The sequence below is a fragment of the Carcharhinus amblyrhynchos genome, chromosome 12 (assembly GCF_965287045.1).
Source record: "Carcharhinus amblyrhynchos chromosome 12, sCarAmb.v2.hapA, whole genome shotgun sequence".
NCBI lineage: Eukaryota > Metazoa > Chordata > Chondrichthyes > Carcharhiniformes > Carcharhinidae > Carcharhinus > Carcharhinus amblyrhynchos.
This window is the reverse complement of record NC_137335.1, coordinates 85944608-85960608: the sequence shown is the minus strand read 5'-3', so window position 1 is coordinate 85960608 and position 16001 is coordinate 85944608. Positions and strand designations below refer to the sequence as shown.

General features: G+C 47.1%; 1 protein-coding gene across 1 annotated transcript; it reads right to left on the bottom strand.

Moving 5' to 3' along the window:
- Positions 1-1119: 1119 nt before the first annotated feature.
- fuca2 (alpha-L-fucosidase 2) lies at positions 1120-14568 on the bottom strand. The gene is made up of 7 exons (XM_080200865.1): positions 14299-14568; positions 12758-12945; positions 11780-12119; positions 9754-9964; positions 4782-4972; positions 3926-4034; positions 1120-3818 (listed from the first exon to the last, which is right to left on the bottom strand). Exons 1-7 carry the CDS (start codon positions 14496-14498, stop codon positions 3678-3680), a joined length of 1380 nt encoding a protein of 459 aa, XP_080056991.1. The 5' UTR covers positions 14499-14568; the 3' UTR covers positions 1120-3677.
- Positions 14569-16001: the final 1433 nt, after the last annotated feature.

Sequence of the window (16001 nt, the reverse complement as noted above, 5' to 3'; positions counted from 1 at the left end):
TAAGGTTCTGTACAGCTGTAGCACGGCCTGACACTTTTTAAACTCAATGGCCCAACTGATGAAGCATGCCGTATGCTTTCTCGACTGCCTTATCCACCTGCATTGCCATTTTCAGTGATCGGCGGACATGTACACCCAGATCTCTCTGCCTGTCCATACTCCTAAGGATTCTATCATTTACTGTATAATTCCTACATACATTGGACATGCATCACCTCTCCATTTGTCCAGATTAAACTCCATCTGTCATTTCCCTGCCCAAATCGCCACCCTTGCTGTATCCTCTGACAATCCTCTTCACCATCCATAACTCCACCAATTTTTGTGTTGTCTGCAAACTTACTAATCAGACCAGCTCCATTTTTCTCCAAATCATTTATTATTACTACAAACAATCCTTCCCTCCTTAAACTGTAGGTCATTCAAAACTCTGCTGCCCAGCACTTAAAACTTACATCAGGTTCTGTTCATCCCCGCTCTCACTGACCTGCGCTGCCTTTGGGTCAAGCAATGCCTTGTTTCCAAATCTCTTCCTCCCCCCACCCTCATGTCTGTAATCTTCAACCCCACAACCCAGCGAGAGATCTGTTCCCTCCTAATTCTAGTTTGTCTGCATCTTATTAATTGTTCTAACATTGGTGACCAGCAGCTTCCCTTGTGTGAACAGGAGCTATTAACTGTAAGTTATTGCTGAGATCAACACCAGTATTATCTTCAAACGTTGACTGTTATGCGGCCTGTGCTAAGCAGGCACATAGAAATGGGGTCACTCTGATGCAAAGGCAACCCCAGGTCAAATTATCAACAGGTTATTATTTTTTCATACACATTCACAGAATATGGGCATTGCAGGCTGGGTCCAGCATTCACTGTCCATCACTAACTACCCTCCATTTCAGAGGGCAGTTGAGTGTCAACCACATTGCTGTGGCTCTGGAGTCACATATAGGCCAGGCTGGGCAAAGGCAGCAGATTTCCTTCCCTAAAGGACATCAATGCAGTGTGTAAATGTACACATCAAATGTCTATAATTCACCCAATTAAAATCGCAACACAGATTTTGTTTCTTACTTACGAGATTAAAAATCCAACATAGCTTGTAAATACTAACTCCCAAAATTGTAACAATTAACCATTTATTTACTTGATATTTATGCTAATTTAGATGATTCAAATTCAGAGTCTGTGAAAATTTGTACAATTTCCCATTCCCCCTGAGTAACATCACCTGACAGCATCCCTGCCTTAGTGGTAAAATCTGGGCAGCATGAACGAGTTGGGCCAAAGGGGCCTGTTTCCATGCTGTAAACCTCAAACACATCAGCTGCTGGAAGCCACAGTGAAGCCTCTGTCAGCTCTGGAGTTGATTCACCCAATGTTCTCCTGACCACTCACCCATTCCCACTCCTCCATAATCCTGAGCTCAACCAGAATGCTGCTGTCTGCATTCGAACCCACTCCAGGTCCCAGTTATCCAGCGCCCTTCTGTTGCCTGCCTAACACTGGCTCCCGCTCTAATTATACTCAATGTAAAAATTCTCATCCTTGTTTTGGAATTTCTCCGTAGCTTCATCCCTTTCTATCCCTGAATCTCTTCCAGTCCCACAAGCCTCCAAAATGGTGGTGAATCTCTAATATTAGATCTGGAACTATTATCTGGAAGTACTGCCTCCTCTGACCTTTGCACTCATTCATGGTTAAGTATCAGGTCAACACAATGATCTCCCACTTACTCAGTGCTTGAGTCAAACTCAAAATACACGAGGACAGCGGGTGAAAAATACAAACCACCACCTCCTCACACTCTGCCACTACCCGTCCCTCCATCACCCCCGATTTGCTGACAGGGCAATGATTTTTATTTTTATTTAAAAAGATATATATTAGAAGGTGAAGTGAAACTGAAAGCACACATTCGTTTAAGATAATCATAGCTACCAGTTTGGGATAAGAACATAAGAACTAGGAGCAGTAGGAGGCCATTCGGCCCCTCAAGCCTGCTCCGCCATTCAATAAGATCATGGCTGATCTTTTTGTGGACTCAACTCCACTTACCCACCCGCTCACAATAACCCTTAATTCCTTTACTGTTCAAAAATGTATCTATCCTTGCCTTAAAAACATTCAATGAGGGAGCCTCAACTGGGCAGGGAATTCCACAGATTCACAAACCTTTGTGTGAAGAAGTTCCTCCTCAACCCAGTCCTAAACCTGCTTCCCCTTATTTTGAGGCCATTGGAAACAACTTCCCTGTTTCTATCTTATCCATTCCCTTCATAATTTTATTTGTTTCTATAAGATCCCCCCTCATTCTTTTAAATTCCAATGAGTATAGCCCCAGTCTACTCAGTCTCTCCTCATAAACCAACTCAAAACCCTGACATATCTATAGATTCGGATATTTCCAGAGCATTCCATACATTCCTGGGAACCCTGGATAGAGTAGAGAAATCCCTGCAGCACTTAGAGATTTAGAATTGTGAAGAGTGTGTCACAGGGAGAGAGAGGGATGGATGCAGCACCTTGAGCGGCCACTGATGTTAATTGAATCTACTATAACTGACAAGCCAGCGGGAGGGACGGAGAGCGAGCGGGAGGGACGGAGACGGGGACATAGACACAGAGAGAGACAGAGAGCGAGGGAGGCAGAGAGCGAGTGGGAGGCAGAGAGCGAGGCACAGAGACAGGGAGAGGGAGAGAGAGACAAAGAGAGAAACAGAGACAGAGACAGAGATAGAGAGTGAGAGGGAGAGGGAGCGAGGTGGAGAGACAGGGACAAAGAGAGAGACAGAGACAGAATGACAGGGAGAAATAGAGAAATTCAGAGAGAGAGAGAGAGAGAGACAAATTGAAAGAGAGATGCACACAGACAGAGACAGGGGGAAAGAGAGAGACAGAGAGAGAAACAGAGACAGGGAGAAAGAGACAGAGACAGACAGAGAGAGGGGGGGAGAGAGAGAGAGAGAGAGAGAGACACATCAGCAGTCACAATGAGAGGAAATAACATAAGCACCAACAAACCTGCAGCCTGAGGAGGGGGTAATAGCTAAAGATGTCATGTGGAAAGAGGGGTATGTGTGTATGTGTGTGTGCGTAAGTTTAAAGGACATTTATTGAGGAGTGTATTGCTGAACTCAGTGTGTGAGGCCCATGAACCCATATTTTCTAACTTGAAAACCTACATTTTTATGTCTAAACAAAAGCCCCCAACAAAATTAACTTCAGAAGCTTAGCTTCCCAAAAAGAACCTCAAAAAATATAGATACATTGACCACTACCTGGTCAGACCCACACTAACTGGCTGGGGTCTAAGACAGGGGATAAACAGCAATGCAATCACTGTACTGTGCCCTACAACAGCTTTCTACATCTCCACCCTGACAAAGAATCAATTGCAGCCACATTTCCCACGACAAGTGTGATATTTTATACACGTGTCGATAGGAATAAGGAGGGAGATAAAAGGATTAATTGTGCACCTTCACCACAGCAACAGAATCATTTTCAACATCTGTTTAAAATCACAACTTTTTCAGTAACTGAAATTTCTAAGGTCCAAAGTAAAAAGTAAAGCAAATTCAGTGAACAGGAAAAGGAATGAAGTTTATCCCATTGCAGACACCAGCCACACAGCACAATAACCCTTGTAGATTGTCACAAGACCCTGCTCGATTTCATTAAGATGCGTTACTGAGTTTCAGCGTCCAAGCCCACTGACAGGGTCGTTGTCTGATGTTGACTTTGGGAAGCATCACCAAGAGTCCCTGATCCCCAAACTGCTCCCATTGCAGAGGCTCAGAGTAACCAACAAAGTTTACCTAATGAGTAAAAATGACACAAAGGAATAAACATAAAGGTATGAAAGTCGTGTCAAGCTGTGATTAATCAGCTATCACAAGATGATGTATTGTTAAGTAATTCAAACCTCTGTTTTTCCCGCTGTGACACGAGGAGCACCAAGAACCAGAAATCCCAGGTCTGGCCAGGAGAGGAATATCGCATAAACCACTCCTTCATCAGCTGCAGACGTGTACCTGGCAAAACAGACAACCCACACTCAGGAACTGGCTTGACATCATCTGACCTCATACATCTTGCACAGGAAAGGACGCCGAGGTAACCGGTACCATCTCCAAGGCTGGAGATCAAAGGCATTCAGGAAGGTGAAACAAATGCAGGTATGTGGAGTCAGGTCACAGATCAATCATAATCTCATTGAATGGTAGAAGAGGTTCAAGGAGCTGAATGGCCTCCTCCTATTCCTATGAAAGATAAGCAGATTAAAATGCTGGGACAGAGAATTGGTTGAAAGGATGCTTAACATGTCACCCTGTTCCATGGATTCATCTTTTGTTTCTACCTTTAGAATGGGGTCTTGCAATGAAATAGATTAGATTACACAGCAGGATTCCAGAACAGAAAACAATTAATGACCAACTAAACTGTTTTAATGATGTAAGTTAGGGGATAAATATTGATCAGTGGACCAGGGAGAACTCACCTACTCTCCATTTAATCATGCCATGAGATCGTATATGTCCACCTGAGAGAGAGGGGCCTTGGTTTAGTGTCTCAACTCAAAGACAACACTTCTGACAGTGCTGCACTCTCTCAGTACTGCAATGGAATGTCAGCCTGGATTTGGTGCTCAAGTCTCTGGAGTGGGACTTGAAAACACAATCTTCTGACTGAAAAGCGAGAATGTTACCCAATCAATGTGTCGCACACCTTCTGAGTGACATTCTGTCTGGACCCCTGTCAATGCTGCTTTATGACCCTACCACACTCCGGGAGTGACAGTGTCGTTTTGCCTTCTCCAGGTCTTCGTATTGTATATGGCTTCTCCATTTACTTGTAACCACTGCCCCATCTGCTTTAGCCTCTCTGCAAAGACAGGGAGTATCCGTCCATCGTGAGTGGGCCCAATGTTCATCAGGAGGTTTCCACCACAGGAGACTGTTTCAACCAGGGTCTGAAAGAACAGAACAGTGAAAGTAGCAATACTCTTTACAGATAAACTTCAGTCAATCCATTCTCACGCAGCATGGTCACATTGCTCTCAATGAAGCTCCTCATTAAGACGTGATATCATAAGAAGAAAGTTCTTAGTGTTGTTACAATCCCAGTTGGTGTTATAACTGCATGGGATGATCCCAGGATGGAAGCCTGCTCAAAGGACCAGGGGTTACCTCGGCATCCTTTCCTATGCGAAGTGTGTGAGGTCAGATGCTATGATTCTGGGGGCATGGACCATGCAAATGTCCACTGGCCTCAGGTGGGAGTTTCAGGCTTTGCAGCGAACAGGGTCAGAAAATTCCATTCTATAGCTTTTACTTTTTTTCAAACATGGAAGAACAGAGTCACAGGATCACTCATTAGTTTTAACAACAAGAAAAAAACATTTATTAAACATGAGAAGTTAGGCTATGATCCAGTTCTCCTTTACTACCCCTTAGCTTTTCCAATATCCATGGATTTTCAGATTAACACAGATTACAACATATACCACAAGCAACAATGTCCTCCGTAACAGAGTGTGGCTGTGTCAAAACACACTCTGCAATCTGAACCCAAGTTAGTGTCTCTGGATTTCTCCTTGGAATCCCCCCAGATGATTGTCACATGAGAATTGCCAAACACAACTCCCAAAAGAAAATGCTTTGAAATCTCCTTTCACGCAAATGCTTTCCATCAGTGGTTTACATTCCAAACTCCAGTCCAGGTTTTCCAAATTACTCTTTCAAAGTAAGCTGCCATTCCACTTTTAATAACAAACACAGTAACCAGGGTTTACAACTCCCCCTTTGGGATTATTTTTATCTTGACTACCGTACAAACTGTCCACAATTGCTTTAAGTCTCAAATTCTAGCCTCTATTAAAATGGCATCAAACTTTTGATTTACCTCTGAAGTGTTCTTTCCCACTTTAGCTCTGGTTACTGCGAATGTCGCTTTCATTCACAACACTTTGGGCCAAACACGGGCAATTGGGACTAGCTTAATGCTAAAAATTTCATAGCTTGGATAAGTTGAGCCGAATGGCCTGTTTCCATGCTGTAAATCTTTCACTTGAATTCACCTGAACAATATCTTTGTCTTGAGAAGACTTAAGTTAAGAGACCTTCTTTCTGTCCCAATTACCTGGTTATCTGAACTGTAATTGGTTCTTTGGAAAGTCTCCCTCTTTGCAGCTCCTTTGCCCCGTCCAACTTCTCCTGGCAGAGTTGAGAGATGCTCACTCCCCAGTGTCCTGTCTCCAATTGCAAACAAATTCAGCTAAAAACTAAATTCAAAAGCCTTTGTACCTGACAAGGCCCCAAGTTGCTAAGCAACAACTTCTACTGCTGACAGTCCATATTCACTCTTCACACCATAACCTTCTCTAAACACAACAGAAGCATAGTTTGAATTGAGCCAGCTGCCACATACATCAACACCTTTGTCCAGCCTGAACCTAACTATAGGTTTTATCTTTCCTTCCACAGAAATATTAAATCAAACCTAGTTAAACTATACCTTTATTCTAATGTTTACCAGCTCAGTTAGCTGGTCCGCTGGTTCATGATGCAAAGCAATGCCAAAGGCATAGGTATAATTCCTATATTGTTTAAGGAATGGCGCAGTGACACAATGGTTAGCACTGCTACCTCACAGCGCCAGGGTTCCAGGTTCAATTCTGGCCTCGAGTCACTGTCTGCGTAGAGTTTGCACTTTCTCACCTCCAGGTGCTCCGATTTCCTCCCACAATCCAAAGATGTGCGGGTTAGGTTGATTGGCCATGCTAAATTGACTCTAGTGTCAGGGAATTAGGACGGTAAATGCATGGGGTTATGGGAATAGGGCCTGGGTGGGATTATGGTAGGTATAGACTTAATGGGCCAAATGGCTTCCTTCTGTACTGTAGGGATTTTATGATTCATGAATGCTCATCTTCTCAACCTAGCCTCTAGCCTGAGGTGTGGAGATCCTCAGATTTAAATCATCACCAGTCATCTCTTTCCCTCTAAGCGGAGAGCAGCATATGGTCATCTGGGACTATGATGACTTTAACTTCTCACCACAGTTTTTAGTTTAATTTGTGTTCCTGTATTTGCTAAGAAAAAGTTAGAATTTCTGTTGTGCTTCTTGTTAAAGAAAAGCGCCAACAAGCCTATATTTAGTTTCACTTTAAACTTTGCCTGCACTGTAATTAAGGATGTGTGACATAAAAGCAATTACAGACTTAAAATCTAATGAAAGTGAAAGTTTATTTATTAGTAAGGCTGCCATTAATACTGCAATGAAATTACTGTGAAATTCCCCTAGTTGTCTCAGTCTGGCACCTGTTCGGGTCAATGCCGCTAACCAGCGCATCTTTCAGAATGTGGGAGGAAACCGGAGCACCCAGAGGAAGCCCATGCAGACACAGGGGGAATGTGCAAACTCCACACAGACAGTGACCCAAACTAGGAATCGAACCCAGGTCCCTGGCGCTGTGAGGCAGCAGTGCTAACCACTGTACCACCGTGCCGCCCACTGTACGTATCTGTGAAAGTAAAAGCATAGCTGGGGTGAAGGAAGAGTGTAATATAATTAATCTCTTTTTGTTGAATAAAGGTTTTGTTCTTTGGTTAAAAGTTAATCGACAGTCTTTGATTCTGTTCAATGTTGCTAAACCAAAAGCAGAAGTTAGTGTCTGTCGCACCAGGGTTCCATCCTGTCTTCTGACTGCCCAATATTAACATCAGCTGGGATTTTAACACCTTGCCCTAACATCTTAGTTAAACAAGACACTTCTGTTTAATGTTTTATTAGACAGGCATCATTTTGAACAGTGCAGCACTCCCCCAAATGCTGCAATTGTGTCATTGTGACTTTTGATGCTCAAGTCCAGGAAGCGAGCACGAGAATCAAGGCTGACGCGTCACACAGACGGAAATGTTTAACATCAGCAAATAGACAGTAAGGCAGTCAGAGGGATCCAGATTTTCCATGGAGACAGTGCCCTAAAGGCAGACAGAAAGTTAGGGAAAGTCCACCTGCACTGACCCTGGAAACCATGACTCTATTTGCCATGGCGCAGACAGTTGCCTGCAATTGTGGTGTCTGGCCTGTGAGACAGGATGTCCCACCTCCCACCAGGTTCTGGCCAATTAGAGGCTGGCAACTCTCGATTCCCAGTACCACCATCGAGGTGGCCCAGAATGCAGGTAACCCAAGTGTCAGAGTTTACCAGTGCCGAACAAGCAGGCCCTGTCGATGTGGGTGGTTTGGGAAGTGGATTGTGAAATTACTTAGAATCCATAGAATCCCTACAGTACGTAAGGAAGCCATTCAGCCCATCGAACCCACCCAGGCCCTATCTTTGCAAAACCACGCATTTACTCTGTTACTCCCCCTGAAACTAGGGTCAATTTAGCATGGCCAATCTACCTAACCCGCACATCTTTGGACAGTGGGAGGAAACCAGAGCACCCGGAGGAAACCCAGGCAGACATGGGGAGAACGTGGAGACTCTGCACAATGACCTGAGGCTGCAATTGAACCTGGGACCCTGGTGCTAGAACATAGAACATTACAGCGCAGAACAGGCCCTTCAGCCCACGATGTTGCGCCGACCAATTAAGAGAAAAGCAATGACCCTCTAACCTAAACCAATCCCTTTCCATCCATAAACCTATCCACGGACCTCTTAAACGCCCCCAAACTAGGCGCATCTACAACTGCAGCAGGCAGGGCATTCCAATCCCTCACCACCCTCTGGGTAAAGAACCTACCCCTGACATCCGTCCTATAACTACCACCCCTTAATTTAAAGCCATGCCCCCTCGTGTTAGCTTTCTCCATCCGCGGAAAAAGGCTATCACTGTCCACCCTATCTAAACCTCTAATCATCTTATATGTTTCAATAAGATCCCCTCTTAGCCGCCTTCTTTCCAACGAAAACAACCTCAAATCCCTCAGTCTCTCCTCATAGGACCTTCCCTCCATACCAGGCAACATCCTGGTAAACCTCCTCTGCACCCTCTCCAAAGCCTCCACATCCTTCCTGTAATGTGGGGACCAGAACTGTACACAATACTCCAAGTGCGGCCGCACCAGAGTTGTGTACAGTTGCAACATGACGTTGCTGTGAGGTTGCAGTGCTAACCACTATGACACCCTGGTAGAGGGGGTGGGCAGGAGGGGTGGGGTGGTTCTTCCAGCAGGGTGAGCCTTGCCATTGTGTGGGGATCTCCTGGGGAGAACAGAAGAGTAAAATACCAGGAACAAACAGAGAAAATGCTGGAAATTCTCAACAGGTCTGACGGCATCTGTGGAGACAGAATCGAGCCAATGGCTGGAACTCACCGGTCATTCACACCCTGCTGCTGCCAGGGGACAGGGAATTTGGCGCTCAGCCAAATCTTTGTTCACTGCAGCAGAATGAGAAAATCCCATTGGTGAGAACGGCCAGACAGTCCTGCCCAATGTTTCTAGTCTGGAGACTGGGCCATCCAGTCTTTGTTTCAGATTCCAGCATCTGCAGTATTTCGCTTTCACCAAAACACCAGCGGCTGGTGAGGTCCTTTATTGGTCATTAGTTGGCCACATCAGGCCCTCAGTTGGCCTAAAAACAAGCAAGCCACTCACCACCGACGCCGTTGCTGATATAAGCAAGGCAACAGGCGCAGCAAACCCTCTACTGGCCCACTCAGAGTTACACCCCCCCCTCCTATGGGAGGATTCCAGGAGTTACAGACAAACAGAGATAGAGACATGGGTAAATTTTACCTTCACCAGTTGTTCTATTGAAAGATAATCACTGAGTTTTGCCTCTCTCCTGTACCCCCATGACTTGCTGTCTATGGTCATGCAATTCTCCCACTTGTGAGCCAGGAGGTGTCCTGGGTTATACCGATCGGCACATGTGTAGTAGCCGCCGTGTTTGCAGATTGTGCCGTAACCCCAGCGGTCATTAGTTACAACCGTCTTCCCCACTGGGCTGGAATAAGAATAACAGATTAGAGAATAAATGTGTCTCATCAAACGATTCAGAAATTTTAAATACAACATTCCTCAACCTCAGAAACAAAATGAATAAACCAAATCAGTTCTTACAGAAATTCACCAGATTCACGATCATTTTCACTGACACTGAGAGAGATTGCTATCTCTCGATGAATTTGGTTCAAAACTTGCAGCAGGAAAAACTGTAGGGATCTGCGGCAAGTGGGGGGGATGTGAAGGTGGAGTGAGAGGATTAGCCTTCAAATAAGACGGAACAGACTGGCTTGATGGGCTGATTGTCCTCATTCTGCACTGCACTATCCCATGGTTCTAATAAACTGAGCTCCCATTCCCTGGAGCATGAGGCTAGGCCTTGGGTTGCTACGTCCAGTGACACCATCACTGTACACCACCGTGTACGTAGCCTCCTACAAGACAACACAAGTGAATGCTGGGTCCTCAGGAGTGGAGAGGGCATGTGAGGGCTGGGGGAGGGTGGGGGTCTGTGGGACTGGGTGGGGGAGTATTGGTGGGGCGGGGGGTTAGCAGGGGGGCTGGGAGCTGGAGGGTTGTTTAGCGGTGGGGTGGCTGGGGATGGCGGGGGGATTTGGGAGGTGGGTTCAGGCAAGGGGGTTGGGGGTTGGGTGGGGGAGTATGGAGGGTTATTTAGTGAGTGAGCTGGGCGCTGGTTATGGGTAGCAGGGGCCGGGAGCTGAGTATTCAGTGGGGGTACTGGGGCGGGGTGTGGGACCTGGGTATGGGAGTCCAGGGGGGTGTTAGTGGGGGTGCTGGATGGGGGTAGCAGGGGGGTGGGTGGAAGGTGGGTTGGGGGCTGGGCAGGGGAGTATGGGGGGGTGAGCAGGGGGATTATTGGGAGGGGGTGTTGCTGTGTGTTGGGTGGGGAGTGGGAAGGCTGCTTCAAGTATCAGCTTCAGAACTCTTACAAACTCCGAGCAAGGGTGTGGTGAATATTAGAAGCTGAACCCCAGCAAAGGCAGACAGCAACACCATGTCGTGAGATTATTCAGGAGGAATAAAATGCTTTTAGCCGACTGCAAATCTCCTGCTGCTTTCAGCCCTTTCTCTTCTCAAAAGATTTCACCCTGGCAACCAGGAATTATCATTGGATGCAGTTCTCATTAACTCCAGTTTCATATACACAGACACAGAGATAGGGGGCAGTCACGAGCACAGAAACAGGAGGTAAACCAGGAGTGTACAGGTCCTGGACAACTCCACGTTTACCACAGTTGTCTCAATTGGGCTGTGGATGTGATCAGGGGAGAGGAAGGGAGAAGGCCAAAGCAGGGGAGGCTCCATCAGGATCTCACTGATCTCCTACTGCTTCAGCATAGAACCCTGACAGCACAGAAGGAGGCCACTCAGCCCCTTGGATCTGCGCTGACTCTCCGACAGGGCACCTTACCCAGGCCCGTCTCCCGCCCTGTCCCATAATACCGTACATTTACCTTGCTAATCCACCTCACCCACACATCTTTGGATCATGGGAGGAAGCCTGAGCACCCGGCAGAAACCCACCTCGGCACAGGGAGACTCCACACAGACAGTGACCCGAGGCCAGAACTGGGTCTCTGATGCTATGAGGCAGCAGCGCTAACCACTGTGCCTCCCTTAAAAGAGGAGAAGTAGTATCAGACATGACAGGAAGCAATGGGATTGAAGGGGGAAGCCACGGGATCAGTGCTGGACTAATCAGTGTCCTTACTTTAACTATCCAATCCTGCCTGGTTTCTGCCATGTGACTGGAGTTGGAGTAAGCCATCATTCACTGATGTAGGCAGGTCTGTACCTGTGGTTATAAAGCCAATCCAGGAAGCCAGTGCTGTTCCAGTAGCTATCCGGCGCGTTTCCATCCCCATCAGACCACAGAATTTCGGGCCTGTATTTGTTGACGATTTCATACAGCTCTGGCAGGCTCTTGGTTGTGGGGAATTTGTTGGTTGTAAACACATTGGCAGCATCCTCCAGAAAGGTGGGGTTAAACCACTCAAAGAGTGAATGGTAAAGGCCAAATCTCAGCGTGGTTCTGTTTCGTACAGCCTCAGCAAACTCTCCAACAAGGTCACGGTGAGGACCAGTATCAATCGCATTCCAGTTCCAGGAATACTTTGAACCCCACAGTGTAAACCCTAAATAAATCACATAAATCAAGTCAGGAACCTGAAACATTGACTCCGTGGGGTCCCTCATAGCCACTGACAGACCAGCTGACTATTTCAGCTTTGTATTTTTATCATATAGAGGATCATCACAGTGGATTTTTGTAAATAGCACAACTGAGTTTGTCCAAAACACCTGAGCAAATAGTTGTCTGGGCAGCAAGGGAGCCGGGCGGGGAGGGACTAGGGCAGAGAGAGAGCTGGGTAGAGAGGGTCCTGCGCAGCGAGGGAGATGGGCAGCGAGGGAGCCGAACGGGGAGGGTCCTGGGCAGCAAGGGAGATGGGCAGTGGGGGAGCCGGGCAGCAATGTCTACATCCCATGAATGAATAAAGAATAAGAAACTTTATTGGAGGACTTTATACCCCTGCACCCTCTATAGAATTGGACCATCTACCCCAGACAAATAAAAATTAACTCTCATCTGAAGATGCAAAACTGGGAAATAACAATCAAACCCACACACTGTGTTCAAATTAAATTCAATAGGCGGAAGGCGATCTGACCCTTGCACCCTCCATGTGATCCTCTAACCAATTTGCTCCTTTTGTGGTGGTTTGCTACCCCGGGGTAATGTGTCTAGCGTCAGTGTCATTGAATAGTCTGTTACCTTCATGGTGTTTGGAGGTCAGGACCACGTACTTTGCTCCAGAGGCACTGAGGAGATCAGCCCACTCTGCTGCATCGAAGAAGGTAGCAGAGAACATGGGAGCAAAGTCAGCATACGTAAATCCCAAAGGATAGTTCCTTTCCATAAACTCCACATAGGGTTTCAATTTTTCTTTTTGCCAGTAATACCTAAGATCAAAACACAAATTAACATTCCTTTAATTTGCCAGAGTGTGGTGATTGGTGCAGTAATGTCCACTTACAGACATTGTCAATAGAAAATGGCCACCAACCAAAACCTCACCGCAGTGAGTGACCATCGGCCACAAGCACACCACAGTGAGTGACCACTGACCACAACCACACCACAGTGAGTGTCCACAGACCGCAACTTCATCACAGTGAGTGACCACTGATCACAACCTCATCACCATGAGTGACCATTGGCCACAACCACACCATAGTGAGTGACCACAACCACACCACGTGGGTGACCACTGACAACAACCACACCACAGTGAGTGACCTTTGGCCACAACTTCACCACAGCAAGTGACCACTGACAACAACCACACCACAGTGAGTGACCACAGTGTGCAACCTCATCACCGTGAGTGACCACTGACCACAACCTCACCACAGTAAGTGACCAATGACCACAACCACACCACAGTGAGTGACCAATGGCCACAGCCATATCACAGTGAGTGACTATTGGCCACAACCTCACCGCAGCAAGTGACCACTAACCACAACCTCACCATAGTAGGTGACCAATGACCACAACCACACCACAGTGAGTGACCACTGGCCACAATCTAACCACAGCAAGTGACCACTAACCACAACCTCACCACAGTAAGTGACCAATGATCACAACCTCACCACAGTGAGTGACCACTGCCATAACCTCACCACAGTAAGTGACCTCTGACCACAATGTCACCACAGTGAGTGCCCACTGGCCATAACTTCACCACAGTGAGTGACCACTGACCACAACCTCACCACATTAAGTGACCACTGACCACAACCACACTACAGCAAGTGACCAATGATCACAGCCACACCATAGTGAGTGATCACTGACCACAGCCACACTACAGCAAGTGACCAATGACCACAACCACACCACAGTGAGTGACCACTGACCACAGCCTCACCACAGTGAGTGACCACTGGCCACAACCTTACCACAGCCACACTACAGCAAGTGATCACTAACCACAACCTCACCACAGTGAGTGGCCACTGACCATAGCAACGCCACAGTGAGTGACCAGTGACCACAGCTGGATAATGACCAGTAACCACTGTTGAGATGTAGTTAGGCCAAAGGAACTCTGGCTCTGGGGACTTGTTTATTGGATGTTAGAGAGAGAGGAGGTTCCGGTTGTGAAATACAAAAGCAAACACGGAAATAACAAAGCAGTTGTGACAATCAGGTCAGTATCTGAGAGACAGAGACATTTCCCAGAGGGGAGCAAAGATTGCTGAACTTTGCCATTGACATGAAGCTGAGTTTGAATGTTGTTCACTCACCAGAACCACTCGCTGCCGAAGCTGGGCACTGAGAACACTCCCCAGTGAATGAAGATGCCGAACTTGGCTTGGTCATACCACGGGGGCAGGGGGCGAGAATCGATGGACTCCCAGCTCGGAGCTGCCACTGCCTGGAAGCTGGGACTGACAGAGACCCAGCTCAGAGCCAGGGACCAGCAGCAAACACTGTAACTCAGCATGGCAAAGAGCAGAAGCTGCAAAAAGCCCCCACTGCAACCAGGAAATGCGAGGGAGGAGCTGGGGCAGCTCCGTCCAAACCATTTCCGCTATGTCCCAGCAAGAGACTACGTTTGGGTAATGATTGGGAAGCGAGCTTTGAAAGTGCTGCACAGCTCACATTTCACTGTTGCTGGTCCAGTATAAACTCAGAATCCCGACCGTGCAGGAGACCATTCGACCCATCCAGTCTGCACTGACTCCTACCCAGCCTTACCACTGAACCCACGTATTTACCCCGCTAATCCCCTAACCCATATGTCCTGGGACACTAAGCAGAGTAAGAAGTCTCACAACACCAGGTTAAAGTCCAACAGGTTTATTTGGTAGCAAACGCCACTAGCTTTCGGGCCTCTGACCCTTTGTCAACTGAGTGGAGATTCCACTCAGAACTCTCCACTCACCTGAGGAAGGGTCAGCTAGTGGCATTTGCTACCAAATAAACCTGTTGGACTTTAACCTGGTGTTGTGAGACTTCATACTGTGTTTACCCCAGTCCAACGCCGGCATCTCCACATCAACACTAAGCACAGCCAATCATGCTAATTTGCACGTCTTTGGATTGCTGAATTTTAGCAACAACTGTCTCCCCATTTGGTGTCAACTGTCCATTCCAGGATTGGGGTGGCACAGTGAGTAACACTGCTGCTCCATAGCACCAGGGACCCAGGTTCAATTCCTGGCTTGGGTCACTGTTTGTGTGCGGTTTACACATTCACCCCGTGTCTGTTTGGGTTTCCTCCCACATTCTGAAAGACATGCTGGTTGAAGTGCATGACCCAAACAGGCGCCACACTGTGGCAACTAAGGGAATTTCACAGTAACTTCATTGCAGTGTTAATGTAAGCCTTACTTGTGATTAAGAACATAAGAAATAGGAGCAAGAGTAGGCCATCTAGCCCTTCGAGCCTGCCCCGCCATTCAATAAGATTATGGCTGATCTGTCGTGGCTCAGTTCCACTTTCCCGCCCTCTCCCCATAACCCTTAATCCCCTCTCTTATCAAAAACCCATCAACCCGCGTCTTAAAAATATTTAGCGAGGCAGCCTCCACCACTTCAACGGGCAGAGAATTCCAGAGATTCACCACCCTTTGAGTGAAGAAGCTCCTCCTCAACTCCGTTCTAAACCGCCCCCCCTTTATCTTGAGGCTGTGCCCCCTAGTCCTACTGTCCTTTCTGAGCGGGAAGAGTCTCTCCACCTCTATCCTATCCATCCCATTCATCATCTTATACATCTCAATGAGATCTCCCCTCATTCTTCTAAACTCTAACGAGTACAAGCCTAATTTATTCAGCCTCTCCTCATAGCTCAACCCCCTCAACTCCGGCATCAGCCTAGTAAACCTCCTCTGCACTCCCTCCAAGGCTAAAATATCCTTGCGTAAGTACGGCGCCCAAAGCTGCACTCAGTACTCCAGTTGCGGCCTCACCAATGCCCTATACAGCCGCAGCAAGACCTCCCTAC

Bases quoted from the DNA above. Each gene is read 5' to 3' on its own strand.
- fuca2 (XM_080200865.1), bottom strand. From the start codon at position 14,498: ATGCTGAGTTACAGTGTTTGCTGCTGGTCCCTGGCTCTGAGCTGGGTC. The intron at 12,946-14,298 runs GTGAGTGAACAA...TTTTGATCTTAG, and splicing joins TTCGGCAGCGAGTGGTTCTG to GTATTACTGGCAAAAAGAAA. The intron at 12,120-12,757 runs GTAACAGACTAT...TGATTTATTTAG, and splicing joins GACCTCCAAACACCATGAAG to GGTTTACACTGTGGGGTTCA.